At 56.7% G+C, this 18,023-nt stretch overlaps 1 protein-coding gene across 1 annotated transcript in view; it reads right to left on the reverse strand.

Moving 5' to 3' along the window:
• Positions 1–18,023, reverse strand: part of FAIM2 (Fas apoptotic inhibitory molecule 2) — a 32,789-nt gene that overhangs the window by 9,986 nt on the left and 4,780 nt on the right. The window contains exons 3-11 of the mRNA XM_002922382.4: positions 16,009–16,109; positions 15,528–15,592; positions 15,061–15,114; positions 9,161–9,211; positions 8,787–8,826; positions 8,252–8,289; positions 7,637–7,724; positions 7,283–7,378; positions 5,544–5,597 (exon numbers count right to left, since the gene is read on the reverse strand). Of these exons, the coding sequence (XP_002922428.1) occupies positions 5,544–5,597; positions 7,283–7,378; positions 7,637–7,724; positions 8,252–8,289; positions 8,787–8,826; positions 9,161–9,211; positions 15,061–15,114; positions 15,528–15,592; positions 16,009–16,109 (587 nt within the window). The remainder of the gene's footprint in view (positions 1–5,543; positions 5,598–7,282; positions 7,379–7,636; positions 7,725–8,251; positions 8,290–8,786; positions 8,827–9,160; positions 9,212–15,060; positions 15,115–15,527; positions 15,593–16,008; positions 16,110–18,023) is intronic.

Genomic DNA, 18,023 nt, shown 5'->3' on the forward strand with positions numbered 1-18,023 from the left:
AAGTCCTATGCCTAGTTTCTTCCCTAAGTCTCCTGGCTTGTCTTCCTGATTTAGGTGGCTGGGAGACCTCAGCTTCCCGAAAGAAGGGCCAGCTCTGAGGTAGAGCCATATAAGCACAGAGGCTCGGCCACAGTGGGAAACCCGCTGGCCAAACCCTCGACCCGACCTGCTTTCTCTCTCCCTGCCCCAACCCTCCTGCTCTGTCCCAGCCCCTCCACCTTGCGCCATCATCCCACCCAGCCAAACCCTCACGCTCCCCTGCCTGACCTTCCATGAGCTTCTACATGAAAGCACCCAGGAAGAGGGAATGAGAGGGGCGAGAAGCATGAGGCCGCCCTGAGGTACCTGTGGGCTGACTCACCCGCTTCTATTGGCATTTGGGTCTGGTGCCCAGTGGGGGGTATGAGATAGGGGTGAGGCAGAAAAGCCAAAGCCTCTTGAGAATGCACCAAGGCTAGACAGGTGAGGCCTAGGAGGGGCCTGTTCCTCAAGGCTGGACCTCGGCTCGAAGAAACCTGGGCTCCCCACCCCAGGCTCAGCTTCCTCCAGCTTGGCCGCTCTGCCCTCCCAGATGACAGAGACCGTCAGCGAGGGGCTGAGGTCTCTAGGAGAGGAAACCATTTGATTGTAGCAGCCCTTCCAAGGCCCCGACTGGGAGGACTGGGTGGGGGAGGAGGCTCCTCACTGGGGGTCCGGACCCTCCTCTGACGCCTCTCTCCTTTCTCACACATCCTCCTTGCAGCAGCTGGGCAGGGATGCTCTGAGTGCCCTTTCTAGCTAAATGCTGGGAGGGCCCCCTATGGTGCTGAGAATTCTCCACAGGCTGGGCTGGGAGTTGCCAGGGTGGGCAGCTGAAGAGACTAGGGGACCGCAGCTTCCACAGGACAGAACTGATGCAGGAAGCAGGGTCAGACTGAGGTCAAGGGCATTCTGAGTTGGGGTTAATGGAAAGGCCCCGAGACAGTTCTTGTGGGGCTGGGCCTCTGATGGCCTCTGTCCATGGAAACTCAGAGGAGGGAGGAGAATGAATCCAGGGCCCCCTCTCAGATCTTTCCCAGGGGCCCTGTGGCCCATCTCCCCTCCTGGTGACCCAAGTGAACAAGGGGCAGGGGACGGAGCTGGGGGAGCTGGCAGATTCACACCACGTGCTCCTGACCATTGTTTACATAATTGGCAGGAGGAGCCGGGGCCTTTCAGTGTGTTGCTGTCCTAATGAGACATTAACTGGTAATTAGGCGCCGTGGTTCCTCCTCCCCTGTGACTCACTGTGCAACTGCGGCTGTCTTTGCTCTGCTCTGACCCGCACCTCGGCCAGCCTTGGCCCCGCGGCCTGCCGAGCCTCTCAGGCATCCATTCATGCCACACACATCAAGGGGGTGCCTACTGTGTGCCAGGCACTATTCGAGGCACTGCGGATGCGGCTAAGAACAAACCAGATAAAAATCTCTGCCTTCGAGGAACTTAAATTCTGCTGCCAGGAGACAAACAATCAACAAAAAAATCAGAAAAATATAAGAGTAGGTCCGGATGAGAAGTGCCATGGGGAGACATAAAGCAGGGAAGAGTAGAGAGTGTGTGTGTGTGTGTGTGTGTGGGTGGGTGTGTGCACGTCACACAGGACTGTAAACAAAGCGAACACCTGAAGGCGGGGACACAGAGAGCTGTGAGTGGAACCGAGGGGACAGACAGAGGCAGCTTAGGTGCGGAGGTGCGGGGCCAGCGGTGAGCCTGCCATGGTCAGGGGGACAGCGAGGAGGCCCCGGTGCCTGCAGCAGAGTGGGGGGAGGGGACATGGGAGGAGATGAGGTCAGCAGCGGCGTGCAGGCCTGGGAAGTGATCCCTGGAGGCCAAGCAGAGGGATGATCTGACCTCACTCACACTTAACAGGATCCCTCTGGCTGCTCTCACTGAGCAGAGACTGTGGGCTCCCCCCCAGTGGGAGCAATTCGGGACATGGACCTGGGAGTAGCCACGTAGGTGGGGATAAGTGGTCAGATTCTGGCTAGAAGGTGGAGCCAATAGAATTTGCTGCGGGGCCTGATGTGGGGTGTGAAGAGAGTGGAGGAGTGGAGGATGTCAGCAGGGCGTTTGGCCTGAGTGACTGGAAGGACAGAGTTGCCATTAACAGAGACGGGGAAGCTGTGGGAGAAGCAGGGGTTCAGGGAGAGAGCAGGCGCTCGGTTTTGTACGTAATAGGTTTGGGGTGCCTTGTAGATTTCCAAATGGGGATACCGGGTAGGCAACTGGAAATTCTAGTCTGGAATTCTGGGCTGGAAATCAGTTTTAGGGCCATCAGCATTACAGATGGTATTCAAAGTCTTGAGACAGTCTGAGGTCCCGTAGGGACTGAGGGTAGAGAGAGAAAAGCCGATGGCCAGATGGCCCGATGGCGCTCAATGTGAGCAGGGCGGTTGGAGGAAAACAGGACAGCCGGTGGCCAAGATGCCCAGGGAAGAAGATGCACCTGGGTGGAGGAATGAGCGACCGTGTCTGAGAGGCTGAGTCTGGCAAGGTCAAGGCTGGGAGATGACCTCTGGATTCAGCAACGTGGAGGCCGTTGCGGACACCGGTGAGAGCATTAATAGGGCTGAGAGAATTGGAGAAGGATTGGAGGAGAGAAGGGAGGAGACGAATTGGAAATACAGGTACCCCCACGTGTCGAAAACTCAAGTTACACCATTCCATTTTTATGAAGGACCTGCAGTAGGACCTGATTTCACTAACCAAAAGAAATCCAAAGAGGATTTTCACTTTTTAAAAAAAAAAAAAAATAGCCAACACAGCATTCAGCATTTGCTTTGCAGTGAGCTGTTCTAGAGGCGGCATGCACCCCAAGCAACGAGGCGCCCCCAAGCTCCTTGCCTGGGAGCCATACCCAGCATCTTGGCATTAAGCCGCCGCAGCTTGGAGCTGTGTCTGTGAGCGCCTGTGTCTTATCTCTATTTATTTTGTGCATAAGGTCAGCAAGATGTGTCCTAAGGGAGCAGAAAAACCTAAGAGAGATTATTTTGGGGGTCTGGGACACTCTAAATCTCTTCCATATAAATGAATGGTAATGGCTTCTTCACTTTATGCCGTTCCAGTTTATGAAAAGTTTCATAGGAACGCTCTATTTCTAGGGGGAAGCCTGTAGTCAGTGTAGATTCCCTTATTAGAGCTTCTTGCTCTAAATGGGGGTGCTAGAAGGGGATGTGGGTCAAGAGTGGTGTGTGTGTATGTGTGTGTGTGTTTCCAGACGGGAGAAATTACAGCCTGTTTCCACACTGATGGGAACAATCCAGGAGAGACGGCAATGCTGGTGGGGGCGGGGAGCAGAGGAGAGTTGGTAGAGGGTGGGTTGCTAGAGAGAACTCCCCAGCTTCTTCCCGACTCTGAGCTAATAGGAGTTGTCGTCTTTGAGGGGGACACCGGGGTGCTGGAAATGACACCAGGCTGGGCACAGGACCCCTGGGTCCTGACCTAGATCTTCCCCTTACTGGCAGTGGAAACCTGTGGAAGCCCTTCACACCCAAGGCTTCAGATGTGGAAAGCAGGTCTTAAAACATCAGCCTCCCTCCCTGGGCTGCGGTGGCGATCCAATGAGGCAACAGGTGTGAAAGTGTTTTGTAAAATGTAAAGGGTGGAACAGATGACTGGCATTATTTTATTATTCTAATAACACAGGGGATTATTAAACAAATTTAAGAGATTACTGTTCATTTAGCCCTACTGGTACTACAGCCTTCCCGCTTAGCTGACATCTGAGCTGCGACCTGATCTGCATGAAGCCAAGTAACGTCCCCCACCCCCACTGACGCTCGCCCGCCTCCCCTCTGCCCTGCAACATCGACCCCTCCTCTTCCACTTGTCCCTGGCAAATGCTGCCCTCCGGAGCCTCCCAGGCTCGCTCCCCCCAGCGTGACCCTGGCTCTTCCTTTCCTCCTGGCCCTATTCCCTACGCCTTCCTCTTCACTGACATTTGTTTTAAGTAGGTCCTTCGGGGAGGAGAGAGCTCTGGTGCAGGGGCCAAAAGAAGTAAGTGCCGTACGGTGACCAAGCTTCCCGATTTGCCCAGGATTGAGGGGTTCCTCAAGAAGTGGGACTCTCAGTGCTCAAATTGGGGACGTTCTGGGTAAAATGGGATAAGCTGGTCAACCTAGTCACGACCAAGGCCACGGTTAGTTGATACGCTCTTATCTTGCCAGGAAACGAGACCAGTCATTTAACTTCTTTGTGGCCCAGTTTTCTCATCTATGAAAGGAAGGGCTTGGAGTTTCGCTAGATTCCTTTTCAGTCCCTTCCAGACTCAGGTTCCAAGCCTGAAGGTCATTTCCTCATTCCACAAATATTTCCTAAATGTCACTATGTGCCACGCACTGTGCCCCTCCTGTTGACGGTGGCATCCTGGGCACAGAGCACAACACCTCACACATAGTAGCTGCTCAATTAAGACCTGCAGCGAGGAATGGGTGACTCTACCACACCCCATTCCTTATCCACACCCCTCAGAACATCTGCTCCTAGTTCTGACCCTCCATTTTTTCCAGTCCATCACCCACAAGCCTGCGGAACCTGTGAATAAGCCTCGAACTCTGGCCAGACTGAGCTGAGCCGAACATTCCAATGAGGGAGGGACAGGAGGGTCGGGCCGCCGCTCACGCTGGCAGTCATGTTTACCTTGGGTGCTCCCTGAGAAGATGTCTCCCAGATGAGCTTGCGCACCTGGGGGGGGGGGTGGTCCTGGACTGCCATCACATTCAGGGGCTTGGAACCCACTTGAGCAAAGGGCCCGTGGTGGGCAGTTCCAGGCAGATGTCTGCCCCTGGCTACCTACTGTCTCCTGGCCATCTGCTTCGGGCCGCCCCATGCCCCTCCCCGTGTGGCCTCCCAGCCAGAGCGGGGCCCTGGAGCCGGGCCAGCCGGGTTTGCAGTCTGGCGCTCCCCTTCCTAGGATGCTGTGCGAACTTGGGCAAGTCGTTTAGTCCCTGAGTTTCGGGATTCTCATCTGAATCTGATAACAACAGATCTTATTTCGTAGAGTTATGGTGAGGATTAAATGCACATGGAGGGTTTGCTGGTGTGGGGAAGTGCTCAACAAATATTAGCTATTACTGTTATCATCACCATCGTCATCAACATCATCTCAGTGCAGTGAGAACAACCAAGAACAAGCCTGAACTAAGCGCATCATCTCTCACACTTGGAATCGCCCTGGCTCCAGGAAGCCTTCCCAGATTACCCCTCAGACAGCAATGACAAATTTAGTCCCCGTGGCCATGCTCATTCTCCCACCCCCACGAGCAGCACTGACCCTCCGCAGGACCCAGGAGTGCCTCTTCTTGGCTCTGTCTAAAGTTCTAATCCTGTTGTTACAGCCTCCCTCCTCCCCTGCCCAGAGGAGCTGGTGTGTCTTGGCGACCAGAGTTCCCTGAATGTGGCATTGAGCCCTGCCCCACCCACAGGTGTCAGGGAGGAGGACTGTGAGGAAGACAGGGACAGTGAAGGGACCTGGGGAGGTGATCAGAGGCGGAGAAGGCGGGGGCACCCCAGGGAGCCACACTCACCAACGTAAACACTCCCGCTCCCAGCACGGCATACACTGCGTGCAGCCAGGGCACCTGTGGAGCAGACAGAGAGAAGGTTTAGGGCGGTGGGGGCCAAGGGGCAGGGAGGAGGGCTTAGTCCAGAGACCCTCAAACAGACGTCCCTAGGGCATTCCATCTCTCACAGCTCCCCCTCAACCCTCCCCAGCAGTTCCTAAGAAGCCCCAGAACAGAGAGGGGTCCTTGATTCTCTGTGGGCTCAGGGTGGGTCTGGGGAACCCAGGATAGCAGTGATGGTGGAGGGACTGGCAGGGCCGTTTCCAGCCGACTGGTACCTGTTCCCTGCACACACAGCCCCAGACTCAGGCTGGATGAGGGAGACTCATCCTGTGGGACCCCTGTCATCCTCCCGGCCTGAGCCTGAGGGCTGCTCCCTCCCCCCAGGGCGAACTCATCCCTGTCCTGTGTGGGGTCTGCCTGTTCCTCTGTAGCGGGAACTCCCTAGCTTTGCCTGAAGGGGTAAGCGGCTCAGGGGTGTGTGTGGGGGGATGGGGAGGTTCTCTGGAGTCCCGGCCAGAGATAGGACTGCTTACAGAGACTGGAACAGCACCCCTGCCCAACCTTGGCTCCCCCTACGTCTCTGGGGCACCCAGGTGGGTGTGGAAACTGCAAGTTTCAGTCATGCCGCCCTCCATAGGGCCTTCCCCCAGAAGATTCCTGGAAACACAAGCAACCCATTAGCCTGCCCTGAGTCAATATAAAGGGTTCTTTGCAGCTCCGAGGCCCCTTCCTGTAACCGCGCCCCCATCCTAGATACACAGAGGGCCCCCAGACCAGCTCCGGTCCCTCCCTTCGTCAACAGGATCCTGGGAAGTGCCAAGGAAATGCTAGAACCAATCCTGATGTCCTGGACTTAGAGCCAATACCCTGGGGGCCGGGGCTGGGCAGGATGGGGTGGGGGAAGCGGGGAGTGAGACACTCTGCTCCCAGCCTGGCGGAAAAGGGGCGGGGGGGGGGGATCATGCACTGAAGGTGGATATGAGGAGCCTTGGGTGGGGGCTGGGGAGTATAAGCGCTGAGCCCTTAGCAGGGGTCTAATAGCTTCATCCCTTGGGTTCCCAGGATTAGATCTCAGGCCCCTCCTGGGATGCCCTCAACCTGCCCCCTTCTCCATCAGCAGCAGCCTGACTGCCTCAGTCACCAGTGAGCCCTGTGCAGTCCTAATTGGATTTCCCAGGGCCGACTGGACAGCTGAGATTCGGCTGGTCCCACTGATACTCTAATGGGACGGGGGTATGCTCAGAGCCTCACTTCCCTACCTCCTGCCTGCCTGGTCAGCCAGATTCTGTCTCTCTGGACTTGGCTGATCCCTCAAGAGCTCTAGGGGGCCTCTTCTTGGGGTCCTTCTGCACCTGGTGGCCCTCTGGACTTCCTGTGCTCCCTTCTCTGCCCAGGGTTTAAATGTGCTGTGCTCCCCGCCTCAGCCTCACCTCCCCCCTAGAAGGGAGGATGAGAAAGGTGAAGCCGGATGTGGCTCATGGTGCAAGCAGGTGCCCAGGCCTGCCAAGAAAAGCCTCCTTGCTTGTTTGCTTATACTGCTAACAAGCCCAGGGCAGGGGCCAGGAGGGTTGCACAGTATGGCTGGCTGTAGACCTTTGGCTCTGGGCCTTCCCTGGAGGGCAGGGGAGGAAAGGGCCCCCTTGGGCAAGGTGGGCTCTCCCTCCCGCGCCAGGGCCCCAGTGGGAGACCCGGGAACTCACATATTGCAAGGGCAGGAGGATGGCCAGGATGAGTCCGCTGAAGAATAGAGTCATGAGCAGCACAAAGATCACGCCCTGGCAGGAGGTGAAGTCGAACTGCAGGGATGGGGCGGGCGTGAGCCTGCGCAGGATGGCTCGGCATCCCCGGAGGCCCAGCTGGGCAGTGTGCTGGCCAGAAGGCGGAGGCCTGCACAGCAGGCTGCTGCCTCGTGCTCCCCCCTAGAAGCCGGCATTCATCTTCCAGGGGACCTCCCCAGACCCTGCTCACCCCTTTCACCTCTCCCTAGCAGGGGACCCAAGCTTGGAGCCTCCCATCCCATAGGCCTTGCCCTGCCCACGAGCCCCAGAGCTGACCTTAGTCTGGAAGCTGAAGACGGTGACTGAGAGGCAGACGAGAGCCGTGATACCCAGGCACAGCAGCACAGACGTGGTGTTGTAGTAGCTGTGGGATGCAGGGCCAGCTTCAGGCAGGCCTTCTGAGCTCCCCTGCCCTCCGCCCAGGCCCACCCTCCTCTGCCAGGACCTGATCCCTTGACCTCGGGTCCCCCCTCTCCCTCCTTCCTGGGGTCCTCCCTCTCTCTACTTTCCCAGCCTCTTCCCTGGGCCCTGCCCTCCCCAACACGTTCAAACTCCTGTTAGAAGGGTCTTGAAGAGGTGGGAGTGGAGGGTGGGGAGGGCTTTGTGCTGCTGCCCGGAGGTGGCTTAAGGGAATGGGGTGATCACCCAGCCTGCGGTCTTTCAAGCTGCAGCGTGAGAGAGGTCACCATGCTCCCCTCCATTTCCTACCTCCACCCCGCTGACCTGGCCAGGTCCCACTCTCACTGTTGAGTGGAATGTGCGAGAAGAGGGCTCCAGGCCAATGTTTCCTGCCTGCCTGAACCCCCTCCCCATCTGAATGCTCTCTGAAGGGATGCATTCGGAAACAGCTCCCTTCAGTGTGGCCCGTCTCCCTCCACCTGTTCCCTTTACCTGGACAACATCCCAGTGAGGTAGGCCATAGACAGGGTCTGGAAGGAGAAGCAGGATGAAGGAAAGCCCCAGAACTCAGCCTTTGGGGGCCCAGACACCTTCAAGGCCCAGCCTGGATCTCCACCCCTGGTGCACACCCCTCAACTCTGCACCTGCCTCCCCCCCCCACATGTCCGCTTCCACAACTCAGGCCTGCACTAGCTGTCCCCTTCTTTCTTTTGCAGCCCTGCTCCGCCCCCCCTTTCTACGACCCACTCTTCATTATCCAGAGCTCTAGGATGCCTCATTCAAACCTCTTTAAAACAACATCACAAAGAAAAGAGACAGTGGGTGGAGTCAGGGGGAGACTAAGCCCATTTGGAAAGAGGGTGGAACGTCTCTGTGACAGAAGTGGGGTGAAAATACTCCTGCCTCCACCAGGGACCTCACATTGGACATCCCCAGCCCACACGTCCTGGCCATCGAAGCCCACCTTCCTTCCCTCCTCCACCGTCTCCGCTCAGCACATGTCCCCAGCCACCCCTGGGTCACTTACGAAGATGGTCAGGAGAATCAGGTTCCATGGGAAATGCCTCCTGCAAGGCAAGCCACTGAGTTCAGAGAATGAGGGGTATCGACAGCCACAGGCCAGGTCAGTGTGGTGAACAAGGGGTCTCAGCCTCACCCCATCCCCAGTCCTTGGAACCCCTTCCTTCAGCCATATGCCCAGGTACCCCCATCAGTGGATCCACACCGCCCCGTTGCGACCTCAGAGGCTCCAAGGAAAGGAGGGAGGGGCAGGCTTGATGGAGCCCAGAGGGGAGAGCCCTCTCAGAGGTGCACAGCACACTGGGGGTGGGCAGGACTGGGGCCAGAACTTTCAAGATCCTGCTTGTGTTCTCACAAGTTGCTCCTCGAGCCATCACATACCTAGGTCCAGAACAGCAGGCCAGGGTCAGATAGGTCGCAAAGAATACAGCGCTGTGAGAGACAGATGGTTGGACCAGTCAGCCCGTGCCCCCCAAGGCCCGTTCATCCAGTCCCCTGCTCCTTCTCCTCTTTGTCACCCCTGCCCGCAAGTGCCAGGCTGTAGGATCAGGTCAGGGGGAAGGGTGTTTAAGACTACAGTTATCCTAGAACCTGGCAATGGGCAGGCTGCTGGTCCAATCCCCAAAGACAGGAATGGGCATTGGACAAGCTTCTGGAAATACTGAGTCTGGGATGCCACGGGACAGCTGACCACCTGATCCAAAGTGGCCTCCCCAGATACTCTCAATACTTCACCCAGAAAGTTTGTATACAGGGGCGCCTGGGTGGCTCATCCATTAAGCGTCTGCTTTCGGCTCAGGTCATAATCCCAGCCCCGCATCGGGCTCCCTGTTCGACAGGAAGCCTGCTTCTCCTTCTCCCACTCCCCCTGCTTGTGTTCCCTCTCTCGCTATGTCTCTCTGTCAAATAAATAAAATCTTAAAAAAAAAAAGAAAAAAAGAAAGAAAGTTTCTATACAGTGTTTTCTATGTGCCGGGCAGCATGCTAAGTGCTTTATGACTACGAATTGATGTAATCCTCACACGTTCTTGCTCCAGAGTCCTAGCTTATAACCACTGCCCCACACTGCCTCAGTCAGTCCCTCCCACCCTTCTCACTACTTGTAATCACCGTGTTACTTTATTGTCGCTCTACCCTACTATACTGCAAGCGAACCAAGGGAAGGGCCCTCATCTGTCCTGCCAGCACCTGGCACAAACAGGAAGCACCAGTGGCACGAATTTCTGGATCAGGTGGCCATGTCCAGTGGACGACAGGCCGGGAGCTCAGGTGCCACCCAGAAACAGGGGCAGAGGACTGAAGATTTTCTAGAGAACAGTGGAAGTGAAGGCCAGTCCAGGCAGTGGGAGATGAGGGGCTGAGGACACCCAGGGGCATGCTCATGCCTACCCAGATTGTTGCCACCATCAATGCACGCTCTCCAGCCCTCAGTGGGCCCTCAACATGGCACCTGCCATCCTTGCCCTTCTCCCTCCTCGGTTCATCACCTATCCCCCTCAGCAGCAATTCCAACCATCCTCCCCCACCCACAGACTTCCCAGGCTGCCTCACTCCTGCGCAGTCTGGCCTGATGCATCCCAGAAAGATCTGAGATGATGTGGGGCTCCCTTGGCTCCCTGCCTGCCACCTGCAAACATCGTTATGCATCTATGCGCCCTTTTTCCTGTCCTTCCATCCCAGGTCCATCCCCCCAGCCTGGGCTCTGGGCCCCACGCGCACAGCTGCCCCACCATCTCTATCTCTAAAACCTCACCCTTTCCACTGGCACCTCTCTTCCCACACAACCCTCCTCAGCTCTTTTCCATCTTCGGCCAACGTCTTCCCCAGTTCCAGCTACTGCTACTCCATCCACCCTCACAGATGAGCTTCTTGAAACAGCTGTCCCCACTTCACGGTCTCCTTCTCCATCCCCGCGTGACTCCCCCAGCCCGCAAACCCAAACCCAGCCCCACTTAATGAGAGCCGGCTTTGCCACCTCCCTGTGACCTTGTTGAGTCCAAGCGACACTTGTCAGTCCCTGTCTTACCTGACTTTTCAACATCTGATCACTCCCATTGTTCCCCTGGTTCTACAATGACACCCTCTTGGGTCCCTTCCTACCTCCCTGGCCACTCCTTCCCCGTCTCCTTCAGAGTATCTAAGCATTCCCTGTTCCTTTGACACAGAGTCCCACCGGCTGTCTCCCCTCATGCTCTCCCTGGGGGCCCGCTCCTGCACAGGACTCCCTTCAGCAGGGAACCGCTCATGGCTCCCACACCCTGTTTCTCATCTAGATGTTCCTTCTCAACCCCAGACCTGAACAGGCAACTGCCAGCTCCGCAGACATGGCCAAGCAGAAACGTGCCAAACCCAACAGGTCAGGAGCGAACTCGCCCTCCTCCCTGTCCCTGCTCGTGCGTCTCCTATTGCCAAGGACGTCATGCCCATCCAAGTGGCCCAACCAGAGAGCTCAGCATCCTCGACTCTCACCCGGCCTCGCCCGATTAATCACGGGGACCTGCCGATCCTCCTACCAGGCACTGCTCAGATCCTTCGCCTTCTCTCCATGCCCCATACCACCCTTTTAGGTGGGGCCACCTCTCTCTACCTGGTCCTGCTGCCTCCAGCCCTACCTCCCACCCTCCAAGCGACAGATGGATCCAACCACGGGACTCCCTTGTTCAAATTTCCCAAAGACCTGGCAAGGCCCTGCTTGATCTGCCCCATCTACCTCCCCCGGCCCTCTGACCCCTCATAACGTGCCCGCCCCACTCTGCTCCTGCTGGAAAAGACCGGCTGGCAGGGATGCCCGAGGCCTGGGTGAGAGGGGCTCCCTCCATGCACCATGCGCGTTCCTCAGCCGAGACCCGCAGCCACACACCCTGAGGGGCTGTTCATCTGAACCCCCGCCCAGATGTAGCATCTGGCGTGACCTACTCATTTTGTGTTCCTTCAATTAACCCGGGGCCTGGCAATGGTTAGGTGATCTTTAAACACTTCTGGATGAAATGCAAAAGCATAGGGGATGTATGGACGGAGAAAGGCCTATTGGATTTGACAAACAGGACCCCTCCATCTTCACCTTCTCTTATACTTCAGTGACTTTCAAGAGATGTGGGACAGTTGTCACAGTGATGGAGGGATTCTTAGTGCCAGGGACCCATGAGGGACAGTAGAATCATCCTGCCCCAGTTGAGAAACACTCCAGGATCTGCTCTCTTCTGGTCTCACTTGAGTCATTGGTCGGTCACGTCGGCGATATTGATAATAATAATACCCTTGTCTATGTGCATCCTGGGTGTGGGTCCTGTCTCCCTGCCAGACTGGGAGCTTCTGAAGGGCAAGGGCCCAGTCTTCTTTCCTCTCTGGACCATGGCTCCTCAGCCGTCAAGACCAGGGCTCAGAGGGTGGGCAGAGGGACATCACCTGGGGGTCACGGTGCAGCTCTGGAGCCCAATACCCGTATTCTCAGCCCAGCTCTGCTGCCTTGATTGTGTGACCTTGAACAAGCTACTTAATTGCAGAGCCCCCTCGTTTCCTCCTTTGTAAAACAGCACTGCTGGTACCCATTCACGGGCTGCAGCAGGATTGACCGAGAGCACGCGAGTGCGCACCTAGCACAGGGCCTGGCATGGGCTAAGGGCTTGAGAATGGGAGTTGTTATTACAAATAGGCTGACAGCCTCCTGGAGAGGCCCTGACCCACCTCTCCCAGCTCTGCTCTCACCGTTTCCTCCTCTGCCTGGCTTCCCCCCCCACCCAAAGCCCCAACTCCTTCCCGCCACCAGGGCTCAGAGGGAGCAATCAGACAATACGGCAAGAGCATGCTAAGGGAGATGACTGGGGGGGGCCTTGAGAAGGCGGTGAGTGGAGGGGGTTGCTGGAAGGCCGCCATCCCAGGGGGCAGAGCATGAGTCACAGAAGTGAAAGAAAGACTAACTTGCCCGTCAGAGCCTGGGCCCCAGGGCCTGGGCTGGAGCCTTGCTCTGTTTACAGAGTGTCAGAACAGGGGAGGGAGGCTCAGGTGGAGGCCAGAGTCCAAGCCAGCGTCCTCCCTCAGTGTGTCCTGCTCTAGGGCGATCCGGGGCCAGCAGGGAGGCAGCAGAGCACTGAAGGGAAGTGCACAAGCGAGGCTGCTTGGGAAGCAGTAACGTCTCTCTGAGCCTCACGTCCTCATCTGGAGAATGGGGATAATCATAGCATCTGCCTGGTAGGGCTGTTTTCCGGATCAAATGATAAATACCTGGAAAGCACTTAGCATGGTGCCTCACACATAAGGGAAGAGTGGTTTTGTTCTTATTGCTACTAAGGGCTTGGTATGTGGTGGGAGGTGAGACCCACTAGGTCTCAGACCCAGAAGCAGATTCAGGGGGCAAAGTGGAGAGGGTTGAGGGGTGGGGGTAGGGCAGGGCGGAGCCATAGGCTGGCTTTCCGGGGGAAAGGGCAGGATCTTGGTGGTGGAATTCCCGAATACTTCCAAGGCTTTGTGACACCCCATAAAAAGCACAAGGTCCATGCCCACTCCCAACTTCTCTCTGTTCCCACCTCTAGCCCTCCCCAAGCCAGGAGCCACATCTCTGCCTTCTGTCTAGAGATGCTGAGGAGGAAGGCCGTTCAATCTCGCCATCCACAGGCCAGATTCTCAGGCCTGCCCTCAGTGGGGTGGACTCTGCCCCGACTTCCGAGCCTGCTCGTTCCTGGGCTGTGCCCCTGCCACCATCGGCTCAGGGCGTGCAGACCTGCCGACCCTCCCCTAGAAGGCCTGGTGAAGGGCCTGGGGACTCCATTCCCGAGTCCTCAGGGCACCTGAGTCTGCCAGGCGGTGCAGACGTGCTGGGAGCCATGCCAACCTGCCGTGTGGGCTGGCCCGGCGGGCAGCCCCTGGGGTCTCATTAGCTTACCACACGGTGCCTCCCGGTTCCCCAAGTTGTATGCCTTCCCTGTCTGGTCTGCAGACAGGCCCTCCATCCTATGCCCTAAGAAAGGCTCCAGGTGTGAATGTCTCCTCCCCTGGGACTCCCAACTTGACTGAGCCACCCTTCCACTCCTCTGCTCCTCCAAGGAGCCCCAGAGGCCAGGCTGAGCCTCCTTCCTGTCAGCTCGTGTTAATTCAAGGCTCACTCCAGGACTGTTCTGGACTTGGGGTGGTCCAGGAGGCTGAGCCATCATCTCCACCACATCTCTGCCCAAGAGCAGGCCTAGCAGAGCTGTAGAGTGCAAGCTCCTCGCCAGACATTCAGAGCTTCCACCCCCAAGGCTCCACGGCTCACTGAGGTGTCTCTCAGATTCCCTTACATGGAGCCTTCCCGTCCTCCACCAGTCCCGCCCCTTATTTACCAAATGGACCACGGGCAGTCCCACTCCTGCGTTTTTGCTTGAGCCACTCGAGTCCCCGAAGTGGACTGAGGGCTTGGGTGTCTCGGGCTCATGCCTTCTTGTCTCCTCTCCCACAGCTGCTCATGCCCGTGCTGCTTTGTGCCGCTCTCTACCTTCCCCTACGGAGGCTTCCTCCCCAGCCACCCCAGCAGCCAGCACAGGGCTGGGCTCCCAGGCAGTGCTGAGGAAGACTTAGGTGAGAGTGGATCTAATCTGAGCCCAGGGTAGTCTGGCCTAGAATTATCCAGAATGACCCTTAATTGCCCAGATAAGAGGGTCAAGAATCACCTACACCATCAAACTTCTTAGGTTAGCTGCCATGCTCCTTAAAAAACACAGGACAAGCAGGAGCCAACTGGTAAGAGAAGAAGGGAATCTGCCAAGCAGAGCGATGACGAGCACAAGCCTCAACCTGAATCCTCCACCAGTGACTAGCTGTGTGACCTTGGGCAAATTACTCAACCTCTCTGAACCTTCGGTTTTCTGAGGTAATCCTACCCAGTTGACTCGAGGATCGAATGCAATAGGACAAGGCCCAGCCCTTATTAGGCACTCTGTAAGTGGTAGCTATTATGATGAATAATTCATAGGCATTAATAACAACATTAATAAGGGTAGCAACACATCATTAGGGTGGGCCAAGGTGTTCCAGCCCCCCTCCCCCTCGGGGCCAAGGTCTGGGTCTCTCCAGCCAGGGCCCCAGCCCCACCCTCCCCTCTTGGTGCAAGCTCTAGAAGCTATGCCTGTCTTCTTCCCTCCCCCTCAGATCCAAACACCAGAAGGGCCCCTCTGGCCATGCTCTTGAGAGGACAGTCTTCCTTTAGGGTGGAGAGAGGCTATGGGCTTGGATTCTGTCCCTGGAGGCTTCCCACCTTGTGCCACTGAGGGTTCTCTGGTGAGAGGCCTGGAGGCCTGGGGTATACTCACTAGGATGCCCAGTACCATCCTGGGTTGGCCTGGACATAGTCCTTTACGGGGTCACTGCAGAGAAAGGAGGGGGAGAGAATCAGAATTTGCCCTCTGTCTCCATCTCCACATCTGGCCCCCATGGTTCATAGGACTTGCGAGGAAGAAAGGGAGAAGGCACCCTCGGTGGCACAGGGAGCCCCACCCACAGTCCCAGGCTGGGATGGGGAGGTGCCTGGCTGTGGGGCTGGAAGATTTGAGAGGATGACTGCTTCACAGACCCCTGCTGGCCCAGAAGGCACCAGCCCCCCCACCCCCCACCCCTGCCCAGGGAGTGGAGGACTCCTCCGTGGGCACTCCCTAAAGTTCCTCCCCAGCACAAGGACACCCATTGCCCCCACACAGATCTCTTCAGGCAAACGTTCCAAGAGCAGCCTGGCCTCACTACAGCTGCCCCGGAAGATGACCTGTCCACACTGACAACTCACCAGAACGTAAAAAGAGCCACGACGCCCAAGGTCACCAGCAGCTGGATCAGCAGGATTGTATAGACCTAGGGATGGGAGGAGTTCTGTTCAGCTTGGGGAGCCCCATTTGTGGCCAGGGAGGCTTGCCCCCCCCCAGTGCGGCTCAGGGAGACCCCAGCTTCCCAGTGACTCAATCTCCTCTCCAGACCTGAAGCTTGTACCCTCCACTCTCCTTCTTAGGAGTCACTAGAGCAACCCATCCCCCAGGACGAGGGGTCCCAAGTATGTGAGAGAAGAGGAGACAGTGAGTTTAAGCATAGCAGGGGGCAGTGGGGTGAAACCTAAGGACACATTCCCAGCAGGTGCTGTCAGCTGGGGTCCCGGGAGACGGGGAGAGGGATGGCCTCTGCAGGAATCTGCAGACAGGGATGGGCCAGGGTCTTCTCAAGGGACTCCCCCCACCTCACGCCTCCAGTCCTTGAAAGTTGGGGGAGGTGGTTACCTTTCTGATGAAGACTCGGCGAACTTTCTGGTCATCCCAACTGAAGGTGGTGAAGAGCTCATGGTCTCCAGCGGGGAAACCGTTCTCATAACTGGAGCTGCCTGGATGGACATGGGGAAGGCCATGAGGGCTCCCATACATTAAATCACTTCAATGCTGCTCCCAAGGGCCACCTGCTCAGAGCTGACTTTTGTCAAAGTGGCTCTCTGGACCGGACAAGCCTTTCTCTCGCCCTGTTCTCAAAACTCTCACCCCAACCCATCCCATCCCTGGATCTCTCTCCCCGCCTGCTTCTCCTGTCTGAGTCTTGAGAATAAATTGTCATCTCCCCTCCCCTTCCTGCACCCTGGCTGGGGCTCCCTGGGGCCAAGCCCTGCCAAACAATTATGACCCTTTCCTCTTATGTCCCCCACTCTCCTTCCTGAACATGCTGGCTCCCTTGTGGCTAAGAACCAGAGAGGGACAGCCACTCCCCCCGGGCCACCTAGCACATCCCAGGGTCAAAGGTCCTACCCCAGCTTGCTCTGAGGCCCTTGGGCTGAGAACTGGGGACTAGCTGGGGAGGAAGGACCTGCTGGTTCTCCAGCTGCGAACCAAGGCAGGGGAGAGCCTGGAGGGGGAAGGAGAGCCAGGACAGGGCAAGGAGGAGGGTATGGATGGGGATGAAGTTTGGTGGCCTGCTCCCAGAACTCAGAACCCAGGTATCAGGCCTTGGGAAAAGCATGGCATCCACAGTCAAAGAGACCCCCATGGGGATCCTTCTTCTAAGACTGACTAGCTGTGCAGCCTTGAGCAAGGCACCAGCCATCTCTGAGTCTTTTCTATGATATGGGTCAGTGATACTCACCTCATGGGGACAAAACCGGAGGAAAGTGAAAGCCTATGGCCCTGTGCCTGGCGGGGACTGTGCTGCCCTCTCCTTTATACCCCTCAGCTGGGCCATTCCTGAGGCCTCTGCTCTGTTCTCGTCCCCCGTCATTTCAATTCCCATTCTCTTCCTGCCATTTCTCCACAATCTTAGCCTCCTCAGCAAAAGCGTCAGTCTTGGTCTTTCAAAGCCGACCCTGCATCAAGCTCTTTGATGCCTCCCCACTGCCTTTTACTCAAGTTCAAGTTCCTTAACAAAGCGTCCGCAGCCTCCCCAGAGCCCTCAGCCGCCATGCACATTCCTCCCTCCTACTTTTCTCCAGCCTGACTACTTTTTCAGCCATGAAACATACTTTTTCTTGCCTCTGGGCCTCTGCACGTCATATTCTTTCAGCCTGAACACTCATTTCCCTGTCTCTTTCTTCAGGACTCAATGTGGAGACCGCTTCTTCCAGGCAGTCTTCCCTGACTGCCAGGTGGGTTAGGTAAGCTGTCTAGGCCTCTATCACTGCATACTTGTCTATATAGTCAGGTCTGTGAGGGCAAGTCATGCAAATCAGTACATCCCCAGAAATCTAGCTGAGTACCGGACACCGTGCTTGGCACACGCTTAGAAATGTTTGTCACATGTTGACAAAGATGACCTTCCTTCCTGCCCCGACAGTTCCCTGGAAAACATTACTTAAGGCAGCTAGTCTTGGCAACCTGGAAATGGAAAATATGGAAGGGGGAGAGAGGGGGAACCCGCTGCAAACCTGGGGACTGGAGGCCCTTACTCTTTAATGCCCCACTTCTCTTTCTTGTTCTGTCTATAGCCCCTGCCAAAGCCTGAATGGCCAGGCCACAGAGTGGGAGAAGAGGAGAAAGAAAGCAGTCCTGTGGGTATCTGGGGGCAGTGAGAAGGCTTCCCACAAACACCAGACCTTCACTGGCCTTCCAATAGGTCACGGTGGGGTAGGGCTGCTTGGCTCCAGGTCCAAGGGCTTTGCGGTAAGGGGTGCGGACCATGGTGGCCGCTCCTGGTGAGTTGAGGCTCTGTCTGAGGCATTGTTCTTGAGATTCCTTCTAGAATTCTGCTGGGGAGGGTGGGAGTTGATACCAACTGTGGGTGAAAAAAAAAAAAAAAAAAAAAATGAAGGGCTGCTGAG

The sequence above is a fragment of the Ailuropoda melanoleuca genome, chromosome 16 (genome assembly GCF_002007445.2).
Source record: "Ailuropoda melanoleuca isolate Jingjing chromosome 16, ASM200744v2, whole genome shotgun sequence".
NCBI lineage: Eukaryota > Metazoa > Chordata > Mammalia > Carnivora > Ursidae > Ailuropoda > Ailuropoda melanoleuca.